General features: G+C 38.5%; 1 protein-coding gene across 3 annotated transcripts in view; it reads right to left on the reverse strand.

The window, feature by feature from the left end:
• PLCG2 (phospholipase C gamma 2) overlaps window positions 1-27,665 on the reverse strand; it is a 55,804-nt gene that overhangs the window by 22,789 nt on the left and 5,350 nt on the right. For all 3 annotated transcript variants that reach the window (XM_085071469.1, XM_085071467.1, XM_085071470.1), the window contains exons 3-17: window positions 16,907-17,047; window positions 14,200-14,293; window positions 12,989-13,036; window positions 10,284-10,368; window positions 9,440-9,523; window positions 8,062-8,105; window positions 6,847-6,919; window positions 5,878-5,979; window positions 5,601-5,719; window positions 5,413-5,498; window positions 4,401-4,521; window positions 3,178-3,346; window positions 1,187-1,291; window positions 883-972; window positions 208-386 (exon numbers count right to left, since the gene is read on the reverse strand). In XM_085071469.1, the coding sequence (XP_084927595.1) occupies window positions 208-386; window positions 883-972; window positions 1,187-1,291; window positions 3,178-3,346; window positions 4,401-4,521; window positions 5,413-5,498; window positions 5,601-5,719; window positions 5,878-5,979; window positions 6,847-6,919; window positions 8,062-8,105; window positions 9,440-9,523; window positions 10,284-10,368; window positions 12,989-13,036; window positions 14,200-14,293; window positions 16,907-17,047 (1,540 nt within the window). The remainder of the gene's footprint in view (window positions 1-207; window positions 387-882; window positions 973-1,186; window positions 1,292-3,177; window positions 3,347-4,400; window positions 4,522-5,412; window positions 5,499-5,600; window positions 5,720-5,877; window positions 5,980-6,846; window positions 6,920-8,061; window positions 8,106-9,439; window positions 9,524-10,283; window positions 10,369-12,988; window positions 13,037-14,199; window positions 14,294-16,906; window positions 17,048-27,665) is intronic.

A 27,665-nucleotide genomic window follows, 5' to 3' on the forward strand; every position in this document is an offset into this window, starting at 1 on the left:
CCTGACAACCCTGCCAAAATGCACTGTGTTATACTGAAGTTTAATTTGGAAAGCAGTCTTTCAGAATCCCATCAATAACATTCTAGTGTTATTCCTATTTCTTCTCAGCTATAAACATATAAATGCATATTGGAAAAAACACACATTTTTGTGCAATGCCATAAAACAAACAAATGCCCCATTAAATTTTTATGACAATGATTGTACCAGAACGACAAGGTGTAATCATCAGGGAAAGCTTCACTTTCCCTAACCAGGAATGTCCCATCCTTGCCACCCACTTCAGCACAATATTCCTGGAGCAGTTTCTCAGCAGTTGTTCTCCCTCCTTTCATTTTCCCATGGAACCATTTCTCTTTTAAGTGCAGTTCAGTGCGTTTCACCTCCTAGACCAGAAAATAATAATTTTTTATAGCTCATTTCTAATTTAACGATTTTGAAACTAAGTACTTGTTATTGGTGATATAACAACCTACTACTTCAGCATTTCAGCTCTTCCAGGCCTGAACTCTCAAGCCAATCACCTTTATAGTTACCTTGCTTTACCACCCACAACAGCCAAGTCACACATGTTAATAACACAATAAACACTTATTCATTCTGCTTAGCTTAAGAATAGCAGTAATACTTAAAAGACTTAGTGCACACATCAGCATTAGCATGTAGCTACTTAAGTCATATTTCATTATCCTTGTACTCCTCTTTGCAAGTCCTCAATTAACCAAGGGAAAAAGTTATTTTATTAAAAATAAGGTTAACTAGGGTTGACCTTGGCAAAGAACCTCTACAATTTCATCAGCATAAAACATACACATCTGTAGACATTTAAATACTCTGAGATAATAAAAAGAACATGGTTAAACAATAAAACACAGCCATCACCTTTGATGAATCTTCATCAGCATTCTGTTCTATATCATCACTGAATGAAAGCTTTTCATCAGCAATAGCACAGTAGTGCCGAGTCCATTTCTGAAAGTTAGGAGATATTAAAACCATTAACAGAGGGAAACTCACTAACCACAATCTCAAAACAGGGTGTAACAATAAACAAAATACCTTCTTCCCCTCATCCACACCTGTTCAACGGACAAAATTACTCACACAAATATTAAGAAAATTCATGTAAATTTTCAGTATTACAGAACTGAGTAACAAACTGTAGCAGATGTCATAGAAATTATACCTGTTCTATTGTGTCCCACATGTAAAGTTCTCCTTGTTGCTTCTTTTCTTCTTTCTTTTCTTCCAAGTTCACATCAATGTCTCCCTTTGGCCCCAGTTTTTTGTGCTTAAAAACAACAGAAAACAAAAAAACACAAAGACATTCATACACTCAGAGAGAATCACACATAAAATTCGTCATAATATTTCAGCACACTCAGTATTGCAGGAAGTATCTCCCTCCATTGCACAGCCACTTTCTGTCATTATCATAACAGCAGCTGTTCCACAAGGAACAACAGGGCTTGAACTTCTTTCTTTGAAATTTAGATCTCATAATAAAGGTCAGAAAAAACTAGTAAAGGTATCATTGAAGCAGAGAAGAAACAAGTAGTTTGATAAGATCTCACCATTCTTTAGAGAACAGAAAACATGAAGTGACACATACCAAGAAATAAGGATAAACAAGAATCCTTCTGCAAAAAGCAGGACATAAGGAACAAAAATTGAAACAAATGGAACTACAAGGAATTAAAATGAATGGGGGATTCATTCTTTTACAAGAAAAATGAGTACAAGGCAAATCTTTTATGAGGAAAAAAAAGGGGTCAAGTTCTACTTTCTTGAGCATTCACAAAAATGTGTCTCAAGGGGCCAAAGGCAATATCAATTACTCAACTGCAGTTAATGGTGGAATTAATCATCCCACATCAGACTTCAGCCACATTCAGCTCTGCACAGCCTATTCTTGACAATTTCAGTTTGACAGGCCTATCTGAAAAACCTCACAGGTGAGTAAAGTAGGTGTTGCCTCTGACTGTTTACTGACAACATTTTCCAAACAAAAGCCAAACAACACAAACAGCTCACTGGCAGGTGCTGATCTATTTAAAGACTCTTCAATGCTCTTTTAGACCGGACAGAGTGATATGGATGTTCTCTTGTGCACACTGATAACAGTTTGTAATTCCCTTTAAATCAGATCTGTCATGTTATTAATCACGTGCCTATGCAAGTCCCCTCTGAGCTCTGCAAGGAAACAACAGACAGTCTAGAGAGAACAAGAAAAACCATAAAAACTTAAGACAGAACTTTTGCACCTTATAGTGGGGTTCTGTTATTTCCAATCTTACATTCAAGAGCTGGATTCTTATACCTATCTACCCTTATTTCTTCCATTCAGATGGGATAATACACGGAAATACATGGGATGCAATACAGTTACAAGGGCAGGAAAACAGAAGCATGGACAAAAGTGACTATTATTTTACTACAGAGATCACGAGCAGCCCTGAGATTCTTCACCAAAGCAAAGTTCTTTGGTGCCTTTCGAAAAGTTCTACCGCAGTTTCAATCTGAGAAACCTTCTTTTGGTTATGCTGTTGTTGCTCAACAGAGCTGATAAAACACCTGCACTGCCCACAAGGTACAACACTAACAGGGACTGCTTGCTCAGAGCAGTGTCTCTCTGTTTCACAAGTGGCTCATTAAACTGCATATTTAAATCACACTCAGTTAGCAAACACTCATCAATTTGTGAAATCCTCACAACTTCAGTGTGCAGCCACAAGAGCTTTGGGTTTCACTTGAATGAAAGGCAGTCTTTGAAAAAAAATAGTAATACTGATCTATCTCTTTATTCAAGAAGATACTTCTATCATTTTTAAGCAGGCCTCATGGCATGAAATGTCTGTGGTGAACATCAGCAGTGAACCCTTGCTGAAATTTAGCAGTGGCGTTTCAGGAGCTGGAAGACCTTTAGAAAAGAGCTGACATTTGATCTGGCACTTGAACTGCCAACAAAGAAAACCAAGAGGAAGGACTTGAACACAGTTTTACAGAACACTGTACTTTACTGCATAATAATAATAATAATAATAATAATAATAATAATAACTAGTAAACACTTCAAGCAAGAGTTTTTTTGAAACTAATCTGTGAAGTCAGAAACAGTACTTCTGGCTCCTGCACTTGTTCTCCTATTTTATCTACTGGCACACAAAGCAAGCCTACCTTGATGATGATTTTTTCTTTCAGCTGGGTTGGTGATGGCAGCTGATCTGCACTGGCTTCAACAGGCTTCATCAAAAGCTGATCCCCAAACACCTCCTTGAACACTTTGGCCATGTGTCGCTGCTGCTCCACACTGCAGTGCTCTTCAATTGACAGAATGACTGGGTATCTTTGGTGGACAAAACCAAGGTGAATGAAGACAATCTCTTTTTGCTACAGCTGGCAAGGCAAGGAAAACAACACCCTCCCTCAGCCCTCAGATGAGAGAAAATATTTGAAGGAAACAAGAAGACAAAAGGAAGACATAGACACAACAAATAACAGATGTACGACAGTCACCAAGGTCAAAAGGGACCTGTGAAGGCCCATCTAATCCAAACCCCTTTTTCTGGAAGGCCCAATTTCTAGGTTAGATCAGGTTGTTCGGAACTTTATCCAGCCAAGATTGGAATGTCTGCAAGGACAAAGATTCCCTCCAAGCTGTTTGGGCATAGTTTCACTGCTAAAATACCACCATGTGAAAATTTCTTTCTCCTCTCCTCAAAATCATGTCTGTTCTCCTTCACATGCAGTCTGAGAAGAGTGTGATACCATAATGCATTCAACATTATGGTTGTCACTAACACAATGTTCCTGTACAGACATTGATCCACATGGGAAAATATTGCTTCTCTGTGTCCAAGTGGCAACACAGAAAAACAGGACACTGACAGCTTGATTTCTTTCCCAGTTATTGGGTAATATTTTTTCATGTTAAGGACATCTCAGCACAAGTTATAAAAGGGCAGAGATACAGATTTAAACCCGTATTACGAGTTCAGGAGACGTGCTACGAGTTCTATGTCTTCTCAGCTAAGACCTCCCCTACAACACAAACACCACCTGACAGACATACCTGTCAATTGTACTATTTTATTATTTTTTTAGAAATATTTAGGACATACTATTAAGCATTTGAAGTTTTACTTTCAACTTAATAAAAGAAGACCCAAACAAGGAGCTGGAAACCACTTTAGGGTACTCAGTATCTTCTTTAGCAACAAATGGTTATGCACTGGGACTTTTCCTCAAAACTGCATCTATTAAAGACCCACATGTGGCAATAATGAAGGCTACTGGAATCTGTTATTCTCTGGAATTTTTGCTCTAGATTACAGAGAAAGGAAGTTCAGAAAGGTCTAAGCATAAGAAAACAGGCTGAAGGAAAATAAACCAAAGCTTACTCAGATGTAACAAAGGCATGGTCTTTGATTGCCTGTACTACGTCATCAAATTTGATCTTTGTTGTCCGTGTCCATCCGTGGTAAATGATTGGCTTCCCATCAGGACCATCCCAGCAATCCACTAGGAAAGACATGCAGTAGAAAAAAATCAGAGACCAATAAGTTCCTTAAATGAGTCGAGTAAAAAGAATACATCTAAAATTCTCTATATATATATTGATCCATAGACCTTAATGTTCTAATAAAATATTCTACCAGATTAATTTATATCTCTCACAGAGAAAATTGAGTTTACTTAAGAGCAAGACAAATAAAATACATTATAAAACCTTCCCAAAGCATTATTATGTGAGAATCTGGAAACAAGAGATTCAGGCAACAATAATGTCAATCTACTAGTTTACAGCGATTTTCCAGGAATAAATACAATCCAACAAGTGACAAGTAAAGAGCTTCTGTCTTTTGTTGATTTTAACCCTGAAGCTCTAATTTGAGATGCATTAGTCACATAAACAACACGAAATCAAAGTGAAAATTCTCACTAAGGAAAACAAGCACACAGCGGAAGGCACATACACAATCAATGGAGAACAAATGCACCAAGACATTGACTGATTTACAACAGGATGACAAAAGGCACCACATCACATAAATCTCTGTGCCTTAGGCTTGTCTGTATTATAATAAAGTAAATAAACTATCTATACACAAGTACTCCAGCTTAAACCCTAAGCTTTCATATAGATTCAAGATTGAATTTTTGGTGTAAAGTGACAGGAGATTTAGGAAGAGTTTCTTAAAACTGCCTGGAAACAAGAACCAGAGGAAGTGAATGGGGCATTGGTGAGACATAAGAAAAACAATTTAAGGAATCAGTGTTTTTTATATGACTAACTTCAAATTCAGAAAACAAACAGTTCTTGATTTCAGTTCTTTTTTCTTTCTTGGTAAACAGGGGAAACTACTTGTACAGACAACATGTTACAAACCACTCCAAAACCTCTTTACTCACACTCAATACATCGACATCCCATTCTGAGGCACCTGATGTAAGCTTCTGTGGAGGATTCACTGCGAAGCTGGTCTCCTGTCAGGTATCTAAGGAGTACAAGGAAATGGGAAAAGACAGGAAGTCAATTTCAACCAGTTCTCACTCACTCACTGGGTGACATGTGGTCAGTGAGACTTTTGGTAACTTACGTGTTATGAGAGGAAGAAATCCAGTAGTGGGACAAAGGATTATTCATGTCCTGCACATCTATTGAATCATATTTTTCATCCCAAATACTGTTTTCTTTTGCAAAAAGGTAAGCAAGGAACTACAATACAAAGAGAGAGACTGAATTTATGCATTTTAACCATATGAAAATAAAAGGAACCCAGCAATGCAGCAAGAAGGGCCTGCAGGACACACCATGCAGTGAAAATGCTTATGAAAGAAGTCAGTGAAAACTACTACAAAGTACCATTATCTCACCTCATCAACAAAGAGGAAAGGCTCAGCAGTTTCTCTCATAGTGTCATCAATAAACTTTGTCATTCGTTCTCGGACTTTACTGAGATCCTGTGCCCAAGATTCCTTCCAATAACAATACAATAGGAAAAAACTTTAGAAGTAGTGTTATTCAATACAAAACTCAAACAAGGAACAGAGAGGTCTACAGATAGACATACACTACTTAAGAACATACATGCACTGGCAGGCAGAAGAAAGCTGGCCTCCTTGGACATGCCTTGACTATAATCTCGTTCATGTCTAAGTGCAATCTGAACATCCTTTCAACACAGTGAATTTGGGAGAAAAAAAAAGCAGCAAGCTTATACAGGAAGTGTAGGTCTCACTTTTCAATCACATTTGCAAACCTGGAGCTCAGCAGTGCCTAGCAAATATCGCACAGTTTTTTCCCAAAGAGTCTGTGCTAAATAACATTATAGAAACCCGTGAAGACAGAGTTCCAATCTCTGCCTCCATCCTTATCTGCTTGCTGGCACAGAACATCTAACTGGCTCCATTTAACAGAAAATTACCTTTGAATGGAATGCAGGCAGGCAGCAATGTGAGAGCTGCTGAAATGGGGCCGTGGCCAAGGCATTACCCCAGTGCACCTCTGGTGACAGCAGTAACCAGGCCAGGCATTCATCTCTGACTGCACCCAGCGTTTACTTCTAACCTTGTCTGTTTATCTACACGACTAAGTGGAGGCTTGTTAAAACCTTATTTACTTTGTCCTCCCTCTTGTCCTCTGGTGCACCTTCAGAGGCTTTATATAGATGAAAAATAATAGTTCTTGTGGACTTCAATGGCAACAAAGGAGAAATCTTTCCAAGGCCCAGTATTACAGTGACATCAATCATTCTATGACACTTCACATTTCTTTTTAATGAGCACAGAATTCTGTGATACAACCCCAAGAAAATGAACTCAGTATTTCTGTAACCTTCCCACCTGCTGCTCGTGTAGCAGGAATCTCTGAAAGTCATGGAGGTGAACTGCTGAAGCATCTGGACGGTCAGTATTTCTTTAAAAAAAGAAAGGGAAAGTGAAGCTAAAGAAATGAGAAAGGGTAATCAGATGTTACAGCAGAAGATGAAGAATCTAAGATTTGTATCTTGGATTTACAATATAAATATGCTCCCACTGTTTATCACATCACCACCAAGGAACTTTTCATAACTTAAGTGGAATTCAGAGCAGGCCTGTAATACTGTATTATCCAATTACTGTAATCTGAATCTCCTGGATTCCTGATGTACTTTTGAGAGGAATTCATTGCGAAAAGCACCAAATCTGTACTCATTGCTTTGAGCAAATGAGCTGCATTAACTTGACAGGGCTGCTGGTAAGTTTAGTTAAGGCACATGGAAAAACTTATTTTGAATTATCACAGAGCCATACTTCCACAAATAATTCCTTCTGTGTAATATTCAGATGAATTACTGTGATAGACCAAAATCTTCTGAAAAAGGAGGCAAGGTACAGCTGCACCAAGCAAAAGTGGTAACACTGATGTGCCTTTTGTAAGTCACAAACACAGCAGCATCTGGTACCAGGAAGATTATAAATGTGTGTTTTTAAGCAGTCTCATACAGTTTAATTCATTACATGACCTAGAGCTAAGGAAATACTCAACACACTCAGAGCAAACTTTTAAAGTTACATCCTTAATCTGTTGGTGTAATATTCAAAACTAAGATAAACTGGTTTAATCCACAATCAATGGGTTAGCAATGCCTGTGACCTCTTCTTCATGCTGTACACATCTTATTAAACTTTCAAATCCATCAAGCAGACAATGCAGAAACCATTCCAATCAGCATTCTGCTCAGGCCTAGGCAAAACCTGTGCATCACACCATTCTCCAGACTGAAGCTAAAATTTCTGCATCAATTGTCCTTCCACAGTTCTCTTCACTCTTTATAAAATCAAAGGACAGGCAATTTCATTCCATACCATTTTTGTAGTCAGAAAGTAAAAAACAACTATCAGACTTATTTCCAATGTAAGTTCACCTTTCTGAATGCAAAAATATTCATGATTTCTTTTCACTTACTAAAACATCAGAACAAAAAAAAAAAAAAAAAGTGATGTAATTAAAAAACAATCCTGTAACACTACAACTATATGGAAATGTGGAAAAATAATACAAATGAGGAGTCTCACCCAAGAATGAAAACAGAGGAATCCTTTTTGAATTCATCAAGAATCTTAAAACAAACAAACAAAAAACAAACAAACAAAAGAACAAACATAAAAAAGGGAAAAAAGATAAATGATAAAAGAATATCCAATTTTCTATTTAAATCCATCTAATAATGTCCATTGGCTTGGGAAGGGGAAATAAATGCCTGTCTGATCTAGAGGAGTTGCATACAAGTTGGCAAGACATATTTTTCATTGATAAATAAGAAAAAACATACTGCCAAGGCTGGCAACTGTACTTCAGGCCTTTCAATGTGAACACAATTCTCAGGCAAAATACTTTCTTTGATGAAGCACCTCATACAAACAGTCACATTTCTGGGGAGCCTTTATTGTTTGATATCCCAGAAAAACTGGAATTAAGTATTATCCATCACATTTATTCAAGTGACTATAAAACCTAAATTGCTTCTATCTTGGCACAGCATTGTTAGAGACTGCAGGAAACTTAGCAATTGACCCAAAGCACTTGTAAGCAAATTGAGAAGTTTCTTTGCAATGATTCACAAAGGGCAATAACAAGAGCTTAAGGAAGTCAGAGAGGCTCCTTACTGTGTGTTTTACTCTTCAGCTTTCTGCTCAAGCTAATTAACAGGACTTTCATGGCCAAAACTAAAACCCTATCAGTAAATCTAGGTTTTTTATCACTTCACAGTGATTTCAGTATCACTTTTAAATAGCACAAGCTCTATTGCCAGAAAAACAGCACTTGACTTTGACTATCAGAGCTTCTCTTTTAGCATCTGCAAAATTAAAGTTGAATCCACAATAAGCACATAGTCAACAAAGACATTCATGCAAGTAATTCCAAATTATGTGTTTCCACAGTTTTAAAAGGTTCCTAACTTTCAGAGTCACTAAATGTATGTAGTTTCCACCAGCTTCATGAATCTGTACAGCGAATACAAAGAAAGGGCAGCCAGGCAGTTAAATTAGCTAAAATATAATTCCACTGCATTTATGCCTCCAAAGGACTGCCTGATGCATGTCCTGTAATGGACTCACCACTGGTAATCTGGAACATGGAATTGCTTCTATCAGTACAAAAGATCAGCCAAACCTAATGAAAAGACATTCTGCATCCTGAACAAACTCATTAAAAGAATTCTTCCTAAAAACCCCATTACATCTGTGCCTATCTCTACTATCACCACACAAGAAGCAACATGAATGATTTATTCATATTCTTACGCCAATTGCTGATAGTGCTACACATGAAATACAGCACTGTAGCCTTTTTCTGTTACAAGAATAAAGAAAAAAAAATATATATATAATCAGCTCTCATTTTTCTGATGAAGCAGTTGAAGAGTATGAAGACTATTTACAAAAAACTTACCAGCTTCTGTTGCTCAAACATGATTTTCTTGTAGAACAAATGAAATTGTTCAAAAGTAAGCTCTTCCTTGTGAGCACCTATTTCCTACAACAGAACGTAGCACACAATGAATTTAGAGCTCCCTGAACTGCACTTGCACAGTGAACAAGTCACTTTTACTCCAGCTGGCATCCTCTCATGCATTCTGTTCTACTCCATCTTTATTTGTTTTTAACCACTGGGGAGTTTTTAATTTATTTATGTTTTTAAGAATACAACCAAGAAAACAGATGTTGATTCATTACATAGTGCTTCTAGCCCCCATCTTTTTGGCCTTGCATTTTGCACCCTGACTCCATTTCCACAGCTGAGAGAGAAGTAGAGCCTCATTTGCTCATTGTTGGCTGGAGCAGCAGAAGCAAGAATGTCTACTTTAAGGGTGGAGAGTTGGAAAGCAGGAAAGGGTTGGGATATTCAAGGTTCCTGTAGGAATGGAACAACCTTCAAAAGTCATTAATATTGGCATTAGTTGGAGAGAAGAAGTTATTATTTGATCATATTGAAAAAAATTAGGATAAAATTCATGTAGAAGAAAAAGAAAGATAAGATACTTTTCTATGTACTTGCACAGTACTGGAGCTCAACCTTCAGTGATGGCTTTGGTCAACTATACAATGAAAAGAAGGAACATTTATGTCTATATTTTCTTATATCCTCAGAAATAGGCAAAGCCAAGCTGAGAAATTAATTTATATAATTTATTTAACTGTACGTGGTAAGAATCAAAAATATAGAAAGTGTCCTAAAAAGAAACATCAACACCTCTCAAGTAATACCAAACACATTTAAGTAACCAGATAATTACCGCAAATTTATCCTTCAAGTACTTCATGCTGCTCACTTTGAAGTTTACTTGGGGAAGGACAGTTTTCAGCTCTCTAAGGCTGATACTAGGGAAAAAAAAAAGAGAAAAAAAAAAAAAAGCAAAATCACCACAGTTGTTGCTCCTAGTCAGCTACTCATGTATTTTCTAGCAACACAAAAATGTGACTATTGAAACAATTTAGGTGGGGCTCATCTCACATACCCATAAACTTCTATAAACATAACCCCTACATGGAAGCAAGCATGGAGAAACAGGTATTTCAATTAATTTGGACATCCATGTTAGGACGAAAAGAGCCATGTTGCAGAGATAACTATTTCTCTCTCAACAATTAATCAGATCTAGATGATCAGCTCAAATGTAGATGTTTATACACAGTCAGATGAACTGCAGCCTTTCTTCCATTGTTCAGTCCCACTGAATTACAGACACACAAGACATCATACAAAGGATAGACCAAACAGATGAGCACAAATCGGAAACAAAAAGCTCCAATTTTCAACCATTTCAACTTTTTTCCCCAGATCTTATTCAGTCTGGTAATGTTGATTTACAGCAGCAAGACTCTTCCCTTCTGCAACACCTGAACATGATATCATCCTCTTCTCCCAACCAAGTCTTCTCAGAAATGCCTCCCTGCATTCCAGTTCCATTTACACAGACCTGCTGACCCTTTTTATGGAGTTTTAGAATGCCCAGTGGTACACCAGCAACACTTAAAAAGCCGAAGTTTTCTAGATAACAGCAAGGCAGCAAGTCAAGAGAGCACAGGTACAAGACCTCTGGGTCCTATTGCTGAAGCCCACAAAACATTAATGCAATACCAACAGCACCCAATAAAACAAGACTGAGGTACTCTGCCTTGACCTACAGAGCAATTCATAAGCAATTCATAAGACCCTGCAAACACAGGGTGAGAACAGAGTTGCTTGAAAGAAACAAAACCAATTAGCAAGTAGATGAAAACAACACTTCCATTCTACAATGTCCATAGCAGCAGCTACCCCATGAGATATTCTCATCTCCATTGTGCAGAGAGGGAAAGAGGCAAAGCAAGAAGGAACTAAGCCAAAGTCCATGCCCAAGCCAGATTAGAACTCAGGAAATTCCTGGCTTTCCGCCTTGTCGCCAGACCTCTGGAGAAAAACACTGCTAGAAGAAAGAAAGAGCACTCCATTTGTACCCTGAAGACCAAGCACAAGCAATTTTCTCTGGCCAGACAAGCACAAGAGAAAACAAAGAGCTGGGGCTTCATTACCACTGGGAAAAACCTCAACCTGTGGAACCGGATTTGTACAATTAACCTCCCTAAAAACCACAGGTCTAAACACAATGGACCTCAGTCCAAACTCCTTTCCTGAATTTTTCTAAAAGCATGAATCATCTAGGAAGAAAAGGAAAAACTGCCCTCTCCACAGTGTGAGTCCCCTTGATCCCAACCAAGCTGCCTTGTAGCAATAAAACAACCCTAAAGCAATAAATGAAACCTCTTCAGCAGATACCTACTGTCAGCCACAGCTGCTCCATCCTAATATTTGTTTTTGCTTTGTGAACCCAAACACCAAACCCCCACTGCAGAGTCAGTTCTCAAAATGCATCAGGAGGTACAAGTCAACATCCAGTAAAGGAGGGAACTGTCCCCTTCCCGACAGTGGCCAGTTTAGGAAACACAGCTCTGAAATGGGGTCTCAGCTCACCCTGCACAGTGCCACAGGCTGTCTGCACAAGGGTGTGATTTCCTGCAACACCACGGCCTCAGTCACACAATAAAACACCACACTGCAGTTTGCTTTTAGGGAAAGGTGTACATGAAAGGAAAAGCATGAGCTTTTCTGCACTGATTTGCATTTCAGAATAAAATGCACGTTCCAGACAAAGAGAAAAATCAAGATGAAATAACAACACACAGGAAAGGGAAGGTTAACATTCTTCTCAGAGTCACGGGATTTCTGGCAACTCTAAAGAAAGGTGTGAAGCTGAATTCATTTTTAAAAAAGTCTCCTTTATGTGCAAAAGCTACAAACCCACATCACACATGGACCTGAAAGGAGCTACTGAAACTAAAACACATGAAGTCACACATCATACTGGGAGCTATAAGCCATGGGACTCCTTTCACGAGAAGCACCAGGCTGGAGGTGATTCTTTGGCTTTGGTCTGCTCAAATTTGTGGCAGAGACAAGCCCATGGCCAGGCCAGTTGTTGGTTCTGGTCTGCCTGTGTTACAGCCTGGTCACTCCAATGCAAACACAGCTCAGCAGTGAAGGAAGTCCTGGTGGCACAGCTGCACAGGAAAGCTCACAGCTGGTTGTACAGTCCAAGCAGCTGGGCTCCAACCTGGCTGTGAAAAGGCAAAGGTCTCTACAATGCAAGCACCTGATGCACCTGCACAGCTGACAATCTCCACAATAACACACTGCTCATTTTGGCAGTGTAATTCTAGGCTAAAATTTAAAATATTTAGCTTTCATAATTTGTTTCCTCATTATACCACGTATATAAGCCTGAATGAGTGTTGCAAACGTTGTGTTTAGCAAAAAGCAAAAATCACATTGCTAAATCAAGGGAAAATGCCATTTTCAGGGGTCTCATATTCCACATTTTGGATAATGAATTCTTTCTTTTCATTCCATGTTAGAATCTGCAACAAAAATTCACTAAAAACAACTGAACAGAGCTCTTACCTATTTTTTCTAGTTTGATCAACAGAATAGATCTGCTTTCTCAGCCAGCTTGTGGAAAAGAGGGAGAAAAAAAATTTAAGAATTATAAAGAATATACAGCCATTGAAATTTCAAAACCCACAGACAAAACTCCACAGAAGTACTTAAAAGTCTTACGATATGTGTCTTTTAGTAAAGTAAAAACACGTCCAGCACAGCATCTAAGGATCCAGCCAGTTTTTTAACCACATTTGTAAAGATACTTTTCTGCTGCATTTTAAAGTCACATAAACAACACAGGAAAGGGAAGGGTGGGCAGGACAGAAAAGAGTGAGTAACCAGAGGCTGTAAAAATATAAGAGTATAAAGTGAGCCAAAACTTCACCTAATCTAAACTGGAGTAACTCCATAAAGTCAATGATTTCTGCCAGATTTATCTTTGAGCTGCTGGCTCAGATATCTGTTAGATGCATAAAAATTATAAACTAGAGGGAAGGGACAGGGATTTAGCAAATTTTAAAGAAAATTCTCATTACAGTGCATGTCAGTTTTAGATGCACAGTAAAATACTATTAGTAGCATCAATAGTAAATGTATACACATACACAGTTTTGAGCTAAAGGATGAAAGCACTGCTGAGCTGATGCTCAGTCTCAACAAGTATGACTCTTGTTTGACCACATCAGTGTCAAAGCCACAATTTGGTCATGGAGCAAGCGAGGGCAGAGCATATCCTCACAAGAGGTAACAGCAGTGAACACAACCAAAAATGCTAGCAGTGATGAAAAGCTATGGGGTATAGAGACATCGCTGAAACCTTGGCAACAGAACTGGCAATCTGAGCATGAGCAGTTTCACACTCAACATCCTCAGAAGATTAAGGGTGCAGTTTCACCATCGTACAGCTGACATTTGTATTTTCCAAGAAGCCAACATACGAACACCAGCTGTTCTGGTGATCTCACCAAGAAATTTTGGTTTGGGTGCACAGAACAAGGTAAATTGCAAGTTCACATTAATGTGTGAAGCAGAGTGTGACTCCAGAGCACATATGTAGCAAAATAGACATTGAGAATTTCCACATGAGCTTTCAGTGTCATGCACTAACTGGAGAGTGTTGTTAGTGTAACTGGCAAGCGCCACTTGTTGCACCTTAAAAATCTCATTCAGATTTTCCACTTTCAATTCCCAAGAGGCATACAGTCTCACAGAGTGAAAATATGTCCACATACCTCTCTGTGATGGCAGGTGTGGGAGCACTCATGACCTCTTGATACAAGATATTCAAGCCACACAACCATTTATCAGTATCATCTTTAGAATCAGCTGAAAAAAATACACTATGGTAAACATCAAAACAAAATCAACATAAAACCAAGACATGACTTGTTGAGATAAACCCCAGTATACAAAGCTGCTGACTAACCTTCATCTTCGATAAATCTCATTCCATAATTTCATGTTGCTACTAATAAAACTAATAAAAAACAGCATAAATCTGGGGGTAAGTAAGCCCTGACAAAAAAATACCTGCTTTTAGAAGGCTGCTTATCAGAGTAAGAAAGTTTCACTATTTCAGCAAAAACACTATAAAACTACTCCTGAGCTCCTGTAGTAACAAAATCAAAATTCATTCTCTTATCTCCTGTCTCCAAAGTGGCAAAAGCCCAGGACCCAGATCAGAGCAACTTGAAGTGCACAAGCAAAAGAACTCAGTACTGCCATAGCATAAAAATGGCTCATTATATTCCCAGCAACCTACAATAAAATTGCAATATATTGGCTTTTGATGGACATAACCACCTCCTATCTATCTTAACCATGCCTCTAAGCACAGATTGTTCCAGACTAAACTCACATAAGAGGTACAGAAAGAGAGCAATGTATAAAACTGGAGTAGCTTATATAGAACACATTTTAGTACAAGTTAAAAAATGGCCTAAAATTCCTTACATGAATTAGCATTGGAAGCCAGGTACATCTTCCTCCCAACCCTGCAAATTAGTGTATCACTGCCTTGTTTTGTTTAAAACTTTAGTTTGCCTTTTGATTTCCCAAACCAAAAGAGCCCTTCCCATCATTTATCATGATTGCATTTAGTAATTCTTCAACCCAACAGAAGCAAGATGAGAAACTGCCTGCTGGGCACAGCTTTCCCTAGGAAATACCAGCTAAGCTGAAAGAAACTTGCATGAGATGCAATCATTACAGCCCTCAGCTGGGCAAAGTCCATTTGATTTAGCAGGCTGACTCTGAAATTTCATGAAGGCATTCTTCAATTAAACCAGCTCTGAAAAATTATTTTCACACAGGAGCTGAAATCTTTTAACAGCCTTCAAAGCAAACCATTTTCTCAAAAGGTGAAGATTACATTTTATTTAAACATACTTTCAAACAATGCTTTATCCCCCAAGGATGAAGCTGGAGCCCAGCCTCAGCTCCCCATGGAAATATTTTTCAGTTAGTTACAATTTCAGAAAGAACACTCACTACCACTGCCAAACCAATTCTTCTCCCAAGACAATTCTGCCCTTTATGACAGCTACCATTCCCTTCAAGTAACAATTCTTTTATATTGTTTTAAGAAACCACGAAAAAGCCCTTAAGGGGGAAGGAAAAGGATTTCCCCCTTAATTGAAAGTTATATCATGTTGTTCTGCAGTTCAGCATTACAGCAACATCTCATGGTACCAAATGTTTCCAAAGTATTGGCAGAGGTCTGTTTTGGGAACTGCCATGGAGGAGGGAGGGACTGTGGGGGCTGTTAGGGGAAATCAAGCTGAAGTCCTTGGCTCAGCTGCACGTAAGCACAGTCACCTACTCAAAATTTTCACAGGCTTCAGTCAACAATGGTGAAACTTTTTAACTTTAAATAACTTCTAACAATGGATTAGTCACAAGCAGTCTTTCATTTCAATAGCATCCAACTGCAAAAAACTTGTCTTCTAATACTGCAACCTATAACAAATTCATTCCATTAATAATAAAACAAAAAAAGCTGTCAGCATTAAAACACTTACAAAGCACTCCCCCTTTCTCACATTAAGATTTTGCAATTAAGTTAATGATTTAAATGGGCAAGCATGTTCCTGCTCAGGACAGAGAGAACTATGACTCCAAATAAATTGTCTGTATGGTTCTAAACCAACGACCCATTACAAACATTTTAGAAAATAAATCTCTTTGTAAATTTCACTAGTTAGAAACTGTATTCAGCCTGTACTGTAAGAATTTATATCCCTTTTAGTTTCAAAATCTTTGGTTTTGTGACCCTGGATAATCTTGCCTGAAATAAAAAGTGCCCCAACCCTTTCTATAGATACAGGATAAAAATTCCCTTTGTTTTACACAGATCTCTTAATTTTCAATTTATCCCCTTCCAATTTTATTTATGGGCCCCTAGTACTTATTTAGAAGAGGTTCAGCATTATCAGGTGACATGCATACAAATAACCCAAACCAGAACTTCATTTTTCCAAATCAGTCTGCAATTGCTCACGGGTGACAGAAAAATTTCTGTGATACAGCTGCAGTCTAACTTTTTATGGCTATTGTTTCCAAAATCATTTTGGCCAGAATAAAAATGTCAGGACAATATTCTGGCCACACTGAATAGCTGCCTTTAAAGAGAGCAATGTCACCTCTACTCTCCAGCTGAAAAAGTTACTGGAGATATCCAAGCAGCAAAAGTCTACCATGCTAGAAAAATCAGAAACTGCACTTGCACGACGCACTGTTTGAAAGTGAAACATTACAAATGCAGCAGGTCACAGACAAGAAGGGCTGAGTAAAAAGGTTTGTCTCCAGATTTTAAGCATCTGGTGCACTCCTGAACCACAGAAGTTAAAAACCACAGTATTCTGGGCATTCCTGTCCCATCAATGTGTTTGATTTGTTCAAGTGGTAGCTTTAAAGAAGAAAGAAAGAAGATAAAAGTACCTGCTAAACTTAAGGTGTTGAGGACAAACTGGGTACCATAAAAAACAGTAAAGCAGTGTTCTTCTCTGTGCCTTGCTTTGCAACGTTCAAAATCCTTTGAATTCTTTCCTGGGCGAATTTCTTTTATTTCCATCAGATCCACTGAAAGGAAACAAGTTCAGTCAGTACAACTGCCAAGCCTGAAACAGTCAGATGGATAATTCAAAGTTTGCACACACATACAAAACAGCTATATACATATATGTGTATATATATATATAAAGTGCATGCACATGGCCCTTTGGGTTACAGAAGATGTGATTTCACAAATGGCATTACCTCTAAGCAAGTAGTTTCCAATTGCCATGACAACTGTTCAGAAACAAAAAGGAAAGGATACAATTCTACCTTACCCACCAAAAAGTTACATACATCTCAGATAGCCAGCTAACCTTTTAAGTCACTGGTACCTTCATGAAAAATATTTAAAATGGGAATATAAAGAGAAAATCAAGCTTAATAATTAAAAGGTTTGTGAATTTTCTCATGGCCAACTCCAGAGAGATCTGTGTTATTTAACATAACCTGTTTTATCACTTTCACCTCACTGCTATCCAGAGAACACGGGAATGCACTGGGGCACAGCAGAAGGGCAATGCTGCACGAGTACACACTTTCCCAAGTCAGCTCCCTTTTCTCAAGCCCTTGCTACAGGGCCTGCATAACAGGAGTGAGACAGCACTGAAACAGAAATATGTGTGCTCTCAAGATAAGATACTTATTAGAAAACTGAGGAAGTGAGGAAGTGGTTTTGCTCTGCCTGTGGACCAGAGAAATAAACAGCTCTTCCCACTTCTGGACAGTCTTGACTTACAAGCTACAGGATGAAGAGTGAAGGAAAACATTTCATTGCTGCTCTTGAAATGTGTTTATCAGACCTACCAAGACCCAGAGAAAACAGCTCAGGGTTTCTGTCCATACATTTAGCAATGCCACAATATAAAACCCCTGTTTTAAATGAGTACCTAATCAGTAACAGAAGACCATTAATAGCATAATGAAATAGCAGGTCTGCTTTTTGCAGAGGGTGAGCTGAGCAATGGGTAAAACTTCCACCTGTGTAATGCCACGTTTCTGTGATACCAACATGAACAGACCAAGGAGGAAGTTCATCAACAAAATCCTGATAACGAAACATTAATTCATCTTGGAACTTCTTATTCTTTGCAAAGTATTCCAGGCCAAACTTTCTACCAGACACTCCTTACTCCCAGTCATTAAACAACTTATACTGTGAAAATGAGACCTCAAAGGTTAATCTAAACTAATCATAGGATACAAGCATCTTTCCTAAATAAATTTTTCCATGCATCAGTATTCTCAAGGTAGAAGTTTTAATATCTCAGCCTCCCTCTCTAAACCATGAAAACATCTCCTAAGATCTCCATATCTGATTGGCGAAGGCCCCTAAATTTAGATGAAAATTTATGAAATAAATACACATTGTGCCTGTAAATGATCAGGAACCAAAAGCTCCTAATGATGACTCTGATCCCCATATCATTCAGAGTCTCACTTAGATCCCTAAAGATGTATCCAAATTACCACCCTAAATGTCACCATCTGAAAAAGTTGATCTTAACCCACTAATTTACATTAATATCAGCAAAGAAGAATCAGGATGCAGAGGCAGGAAGTATCCAAATGGATACAGAAGGAGGTTGCATGGCTGCAGTAAATGGCATGGGACTGCACACCAGGCTGGCTCGTTCTAACCACTGGCAAGTGCAACCCCAGGCACCTCTTCTGCTTTCCTTTCACCCAACAAACCCCTGCAGAAAAACACAGTTTTGACTTCAAAGTGAATCACACCTCTCCTTTCAGACTCCTATAAATCACACACATGAACAGCACAACAAAAGGCCCTCCCGAAGTATAAACTATAAGCAGAGATAAAGAGATTTCACAACAAGCATTGCTGTTGTCATTTCCAGGGGCTCTTACCTCACACTGACCTCTGAAATAAACACACAGACTTACCCAATGTCTCCCCTCAGTTACACACACTCTCTACTGTTCTTCTCCTTGCATTACAGCCTTTCAAGCCCACCATCCCCTTCTCCTGCACAAACATATGTGTATCTACATAGAGGCACAAGGATTTTTGTATGCACAGACATGTTATTGCTTCTCCAACTGGTCTTTCAGTAAGAGTTTCACTATACCCTGATTGCTAAACATTCAGTAAATTGATGAATGGTTCAGCAAGAGAACAAAATTGGGTGAAAGAGAGGAAAAAAAATATTTATGCTAAAAAACCTCAAATTCAAAATTTAACATTCCAACTCTTTTCAGGTAACATATTTTATACATCCTACAAAATTCTGGCAAGATATCATTACATTTGCTTAGATAATAAATGAAACAGATGTACAAAACACAAGTTTTATTAAACATTCTTTCAATTTTTATAGCGGTAAAGATAAAATGCAAATTATAGTTTCAGAAAATGAATAGAAACTACCTGTATTTTAATGACATTTCATAACATTGGTTAGGATGTATTACTCCACATTATTGAAAGAAAAGCCTAGGCAGAGAATCAAAGTGACAAAAAAGAAACATGCACACCAAACATTAATTCTGGCCTTGCACTAAGCTCTGCATCCTCCCTCCCCAGGTAGATCTGGAGTCACCTGGCACCCTCCACATGATGCCCCCTAACTCCAGAATGGCTGATTCCAACCATACTGAGAAAGGAGCAGGCCAGGAAAAGCTGCAACGTGTTTCAGACTCAGATTAATAAATCAACTGTACCAACTTAGCTGCTATGGCGTTACTGTGAACTTTTTATAGCACAATCTGTCACTGAACAATTAAAATGTAATTTCATACCTGTGCCAGAACTGCAGGCACAGCACCTCAGACACTCTATCTTTGTACTGCCTTGAAGTGCTGGAGCTTCCCTCCTTCTAAATCCTACATGCAAATTGCAGAGCCATTTATCCTGCTCTAGCTTCCCAGACACATATTCCAAAACACCAAAAAAAACCACAGACCTGGACACATGCACCTTGCAGTGTCAAATCAAACCCAATACACTTGCAATTTCCAACAGAAAGGCGAAAGAAGATTAAAACATTTCCTAAGGAAACATGAATCAAAATATGGCATGCAGAGAAAATTACTCACATCCAGCAAGACAAGAACACTTGCCCAGCACAACCAGTCCTCAGCCAAGCAGTTTACAGAAGTCTAGTGCCACTCTAAAACCCACAACTAGTTTACATTTCTTCCATTCCATTATGTGATTATTTTCCCAGGTTGAAAGGATCTCCTTAGCCACCTCATCAGTCATGGATTGATTCTGACAATTCCCTCAAGTGGCTCTTTAACAAGGCTGGACTCCAAGGCACCTTCAATCACCATCCTGTCTCAGGCTCTGATCTGGATGTGCATTCGAGGCAGTTCAGAGCCTGAAGATGACGAACCTCAGGCTGCATGTCGTTTGGCAAATCGGTGAGTTCAATGGATCATTACACTACTACATAGATACTTTCCAAAGACTGCACAGATTAATTGCTCAGCGCCTTCCAGGGCACCTGCTAGAGCTCTTCATTGCCATGAACTTGACAATAAACTTTTGATCCTCAACACCTCCACTGATCTCCATTCAAATAACCCCCCAGCAGTGATCAAGTTCAGTCACACACTTGCAGGTACAAATTCTATGAAAAAAGCTATGACAAGAGGAGAACTGCAAAAACATGACATTGTTATACACAACACTGCGCTCCTCACTTCAGGAGAGAACAACCAGCCCTGCTATTTAAAGGGAGAAGTTCTGGCTCTGTCTGCCAGGTGTCACCCACCACCCACCTCTGGGTGAGAACACAACCATTCAGCACCTGAAAAGACAGGTGGGTCAGGGAACAGACCCTGCTGAAAACCAGCCAGTGCACCAGCAGAGCACCTTCTGTGAGCTGGAAGTGCCTATCTAAGTTCACTGCAGGAAGGCAAATTGGCACAGAACCTTTGGTCAAGTCAGGTAATGTTGGGCTGGAATATCAGGCTGATTGTATATAAATGTGTGGCTCAAAAAACCTTTGAGGCTATCAGCCTACCAAGGTATCCTTGATAGAAAAGTCTACATTAACAGTGTAGAAGTTCACCCAAATCTGCTATTATGGACTACAGAGTTCTGTAAGATACCATTCCTGATTCAATGCCCAAATTTCCCAGGAGTCTTTCAGTGTCTGTGGCCACAATGATGCTCAGATCAGAGCTCAGTCATGTACTTAATGAAGGAAAAGAAAAAGCCTGCAGAGAGATTCAGAGGAGGCTTACAGAGTCAGAAATCATGCTGTGAGCATAACTTCAGTAAGTCTCAAGAAGGCTTAAGGAAAACTACTGGCAGTATTTTGGAGAAGAAAAGAAGGGCTTTTGATCACTTAAGCTGGGTGCACCAAGACATAGGATGGCCATTCTCTCTATAAATATATTTGCATTTTCATGTGTATATACATATAGCAACATTTCACCCTTAGAACCAATTTTTTCCCAACAATCTGCATTACAAAATATTCCAAAGTAGGTTTCATTTTAGAAAGGCAGAAATTGCCCACTGCAACACAGGCTGTGTGCAAATGAGTGCCCAGTGAATGAAGAAAGCCTTTAGTATCCTTTTGTAAATGTACTTCATGGCGGTTAGTGAGGACAATGGCTCTGCTTTCACTTCTGCAGAATTAAATATTAACTACCCAAGGTGTGTTTTAACAGCCTCTTTTACTCAGAGCAGCTATGAAACACAGATCTTGGGTGACTCTAGAGGGAACAAGGTGAGGATTCTCCCAAAGTCACAAGAAAGCAGAAATGTCCTGCAGCATGGCAGTCCAGATGTAGCAAGGAAAGTAATTCAGCTCATATAAACAGAGATGTTTACTGAGGCATTCAGCGGCCCAAGGAAGTCATTACAGATAAGCCACAAAACCGTCTGAAAACACAGTTACAAGGATGAAACATGAGAAACAGTGTGGTGCACCTTGAGAAAGCACCAACAACTACCTTTCCAAGGGGTCCTCTGGGGATTTAGCTGTGTGACTGACACAAGGTTTAGAGAAGTGTACCTTTTAAACCCACAGGGTTTTACGTAATCAGGTCACACAAGGCTGTCATGTACAGTAACAACAAATTGCTGCTAAACTCATAACTTCTCACTGGATTGCTCAGTGGAGCACCATGTTACAGTGCTTCCCAGTTTGAGCTCTGAATTCAAGGAGCTGTACATCTGGCTACTGTTACCATATTAAAAGTTAAACAGCATCTCCACAAAATGACATAAATAGGGTAAAATTTACATACGTGCCCAAAGAAGTTTACATTCTGCTCCATGCAACAAAACAAAACAAAAATGTGGGCACATAAACCTGACTTTGGGGAAAGGGTGGAGTACCTACATCTCACACACACTCTGATCAACCAATTTCGGGGTGCTCAGGACTGTACAGTTCATTCCATCCCTGTTTCGCTCGCTGGCCGTGACAGGAAGTCTGGTCGTTGTAAGTTAGCATCAGACATTACAGAACTGAGCTGCTAAAGGGAACAAATTATTTGAAAAGAGCTAGAGGCTACACATGTTCATTTTTTCATTTGACCACAGAAACCAAGCTCCATGCACTCAGCTGAAGACTTACACAAAGATCCCCTAGGTAGCAACTGAAATACAGCCATTTCAAAACACAGAAAAAAAAGAAAAGGTGAATTTTAATGTTCCTTTGCAAAGCTACTCCACAAAGAGCAAGAAGTGGATTCGCTTTTGCAATGATATATTGTTCTTTAACAGATTCAGAATACAGAAAGGAAATGACAGAATAGAGACTTAGGGTTTCCAGTGTGAGTTAAGTTTATTTATTACTTTAAGTCTGAAACAGTAAGGAAATCCAGACAAAGAAATTCTGCTAGCAGAAAGGAAAACAAAGGTCAGTATCAGAAATTAGCAAGATCAAGTTTAATATTCAAGCCAAATGAAGCATTAATTTCACACTCCTCAGCAGAATATGCAGATACTCATCACTTCTCCCAGAGAGGTACAGATCTGTACATGTTTATACCACCATCTCCAATGAGGAAAAAAAAATGAGTTTTCCACCATAGAGGAAATTTACATTGGTATTAACAATACTACTAATTGAATGATTCACATGTTTAACCTATAGGAAAAAAAAAATCAATGTTTAAGAATGTAAGCCACATGCATACACAGTCTCTTAGGTGTTAGTTTTTGAAGTTCCCCAGTGTATCTGACAGCCAAAAGGATGCACAGCATCAAAATTTTCTCTCTTTGGCAAGTCATTTTAGCAATGATTTTAAAAACAAAATTATCAAAATTTAATTTCAAGGCAAAGATGCTGCTGGATAAAATTCAAGAAATAAAACAATGAAGATAAAAGTCCTAAGCCTTGCTAGGTAGAAAAGCACTGCCTGTGGCAACACACAAAAGGTTGCCCTTACATTAAATTACAGATCCCTGCATTTCCCCTCACCCTGTCAATTGAACGTGGCCTCATCTGGTGCCATTACCTACATGACTCCACTACAGATGCACTGCTTCTGTAATGAGCTTTGGTCATTAAATATCCAGGTGCAGCATTTGGCAGAAACTAGTGATTCCTGCTTGGCAGTGTAACACAGTCTGAAGGCACAGGGCAATCTTACAGACTGAGAAAAAATTCAAGCACATCCCATAGGTTCTAATTCTACTTTTAAGATGAATTTACTAAGTCTGTTTTTGGTTTCCACACTCCTTTTCTTAACATACCTCTGAAACATGAAAATTCAACTTGGCTTTATTGCTTGGGTTTTTTAAATCATGTTCTAGAAGACAAATTCTGTAAAATCTCTTTTCAGCTGAGAGAAAATCTTAAGTGAATTTAACATTTGATACCACTTGTCCATAGGTTAGACAAAAATCGGTAATGCTAAATGATTTTGAGATAGCAGATGTATTCAGAACATGGTCATTTTGGTCTACAAAATCTCGGAAAATGCTACATATAAAACTAAAGGTGAGACAATGTGAAATGACATGTTATTTTAATTCTAAAATAACATGTTATGCATTGTCAAAAATACGTTTCTGGTATAAATGAAAAAAAAAGACAAAATAATCCTATTGCATTAATAAAGGTCTGGACTGAAGAAAATAGAAATAGCTACTATTGTACTGTGGTATGTCGCAGGCATCAAAAGCTTCAATTTAATTATAGCTTTTATTCCTCTGCTTCAAAATTTTGCAATTATATCGACAACAGTTCTGCATCTCTGCCACTCCCCAACCCAGGTACTTCATCCCCTGAGAAGTTTTCAGAATAAATTAATACTAACATATCTCTTCCCTTTTCTCTCTCAACCTTACCTATATCCTGACCTCTCAGTCTGCATACAGAAAAAGCAGTTTCACAGCTGATATACCATTTTTTCTAAACATGGCCCTCTGATATTTAAACCAATTTCTTGTTATGAGCTTGTACAACTAAATCATCACTAGATATTTTTATTCTTGAGTCTTTTGCAATAAATAAAGAACATGAAAAGAACAGGTAATCTTTCCTTTTCAAAGATTAAGGGATTAAAATATGGTTTATATCATTTTACAAAAGCAGGTCACCCCTTCACGTGAAAAAAAAAAAATGGCTAAGTATTCAAAAAAACAGAGAAATCATCTTATGTCCTCAAACAGAATCTTCCTTAAAATGAGCATGCTAGTACTACAGAGGATCACACTTGCACATTCAAGGAAGGCACCACAGATTTCTGAAAGCATAAATTCTCCTGGCTGTGAATCATCCCTTCACTCAAGGGATTCTTGGAAGAACATGCAGAAAGTCACACATTTTCCAGTGACTAATCCAACTCTAGTCACTGTGAACTTTCCCTTAATAATTGTCCTGAAAGCACTTTGCATCTGAGAAAGAATGAAATATCCATAACGGATCAGCTTCCTGAAGATTTACACCTCACCACCTGCTTGCTCTACAAGCTTAAATACAACCTTGGGCCCTAATTTATCCTGCGCACATAAAAGCTTAACCACAATTTGGGAGGCCTTATTTGGGAGCTCTGGAAGGTCCTCTCAGACAGCAAACCCCAGGTGCCAGCCACACAGAGCCCTGGCAAGTCCTGCCCACCCTTGGGCACCTCTTCCTTCCCCTCTGCTTGTCACTGCACACTGACACTGTCACTTGTCACTTCCACTCTGCTTGTCCCCACACACCCCCTGGGACAGTCGGCAGTGGGGGGAACCAACCCAGGCTCTGTGTGACCCAAGGGCTCCCACCCAGACCCACACACAGTCATAAAAGTTAAATATACAATAAAAATACACAGCAGAGCCATGAAGAAGCAACACCCTGAGCAACAGATCATGCTGGCAAGTCACAGGTTCACAGTTATCTGCCCAGTGTGCATGGATTAGTTTCTGCAAGAAGAGGGCTCATTATAAATTAATTAAGCAAATCAAATCCCTCTGTACGAGGAAACTGAATTTTCATTCTCTCAAGCAAAAATAAGTTAATTCTCTCAAATGCTTATCATGGTGGACAGGTGAGACTAATCTTGGAATTTAAACTGCTTAATACTAGGCTCTGAAAAAACATCACCTCAAAGTTATTTCACACACAGTCAAAATACAGTGCCTTCTAATCTACTGTTGAAATAGCATATCCTTTCCTAAAGGACACGATCAACCTGTGTTCTTTCATTTAGGGGAAAATACAGAGTCCCTTTTTTGTTAAAAGTTCTTTTTGTATGTGGCAACTCAAGTCTTTCAAAAGGTGAATGTAAAATCTCCAGCACTTGGTCACTGTGCGATCTGAACCACACAATTAAGACAGAGACTGTTTAGACCAGATTTCCTACCCTTTGTATATCCTCACTTCTTACCACACCAAAGACCTGGATCTAGAAAGAGTTTTCTGAAGTTTCTTATCCAGAAAAACACATCTGCACTGAGCAGGAAATAGTTTTATTTTAGCAACTCTTTCACTCTATTCTAAACAGAAATGCTAGCAGGGTTTTAACAAAAGGGATCTTTTCATGAGCAGTGCAATTTAAAATACACAGCAGTGCCACTTTTGGGCTCATGGGGTTGTGTAAATATTTATATAAGTATAGCTAATCCTACATCTCTCCCTTGACCGGGTCAATTTATTCCAGAATAAGTGTAGCTGCCTTTTTGTTATTGTGAGGCTTAACTTAAATCACTTCCAAAATAATATTAACCAAACTTGTAAAAGGTCCTCATAATAATTATAATCAACTCTGGCTTAGAGGAATTTGAGTGTTCTTCAAATATTTACAGTCCATCAGCAAGAAAAGCAACACTGTGACATCCAAAATTCCTAACACTATACAGGGCAGCTAGAGAGAAAGAAAAACCTTTTTTTTTTCTTAATCTCCAAAGGGAGAGTATTAAAATGAAGTATAAAAGTTGGACTCCATCTTCACCATCTATTAGCAGCCTATTTTTGTGTCCCAAAGTTAAAGAACTCTCCTCACTATCTGATTTAGAAACACAAACCCATAGCAGATGCAAACATTGAGTTTTCTGCCTTCTGTAAAGAGCAGTTGCCAAACTTGAGTTAAAATAGCACACACAGAACAGGAAACCATCTTAACTTTCCCACTCGTACTGAATATTAATTATTTTTGGACTGACGCACACATAAATAGCAATCATTAAAATCACATCATAAATATTAGGTACAGCACAAGTATATTAATATATTAAAATACTTGAGATGATAATTCTCTGCCTTCAACTCCCAAAAAAAAAATCAAAAAACAAAAACATGCATTTTATTTGTCACAAAGTCAACATAATCCACCAGCGTGTATTTGACGTCACTCATCTATACATCCGTATTCAAGATGCTTCTCCATTCAATTATCAAATAGGAAAGCTACAAATTCGTAATTCTTCCACTTTTCAAGTAAAAAGAGAGCCTGAGTCTCAGCCAAAAGAAGCAACAGCAACATACAAATAACTAAATAAATAAATAAATAGAATATTTCCTTCCTCTTCAGAAAACACTGTCAGCATGTTAAAACTGCAGTGACTTTCATTTCTAGTAGACCAGATACAGTTCATGATGAGTTGGAACAACTGTTCATATCATATTCTGGAACAATACCTGCAAAATACAGCTTGTTTGGGATTTGCTTTTTAAGATAATAAAACAGTATTTTGCATATTTGTGCTTTAGAGTATGACATATTTTCAGACCTAAAGTTCCCATCATTATATACATTACTGAAATGTTGCTCAATTCAAAAAAACTGCTACAATACTACAATTTTCAGGGAGAGAGGCTTTTGGGTAAGTAAGTTACAGGTCTGGAGCTGCATTCCCTGTTCTAGCAATGACTGTCTATGGGTCTGGAAGCAAGTCATTACCCTGCTGGATCATCTAGGTTTAAGAGTAAAATTTCAATATTCACCTTCTTTCCAAAGCATTAAAATCCATGCATAAAGCAAACTAGTTAATTTATTACCACAAATACACACCACCCCCAGGAAGCTTTGATAAAAGACAATTACAAGACAGGACTGAAAAAGTTGACCCCAACATGGAATGCCCAGCCTGTACAGCTTTAAATTCATCCCCTCTGTGCAAATGACTGTGACAAGTCTTCAGCTACACAGTCACAGATTGGTTTGGTCAGAAAACTCTGAGGCCTTCTTTCCCCACTGAGAGGTCATCTTCTGGTATCTTTGAATCTTA

The sequence above is a fragment of the Lichenostomus cassidix genome, chromosome 11 (assembly GCF_008360975.1).
Source record: "Lichenostomus cassidix isolate B80296 chromosome 11, HeHo_3.0, whole genome shotgun sequence".
NCBI classification, from domain to species: Eukaryota; Metazoa; Chordata; class Aves; order Passeriformes; family Meliphagidae; genus Lichenostomus; species Lichenostomus cassidix.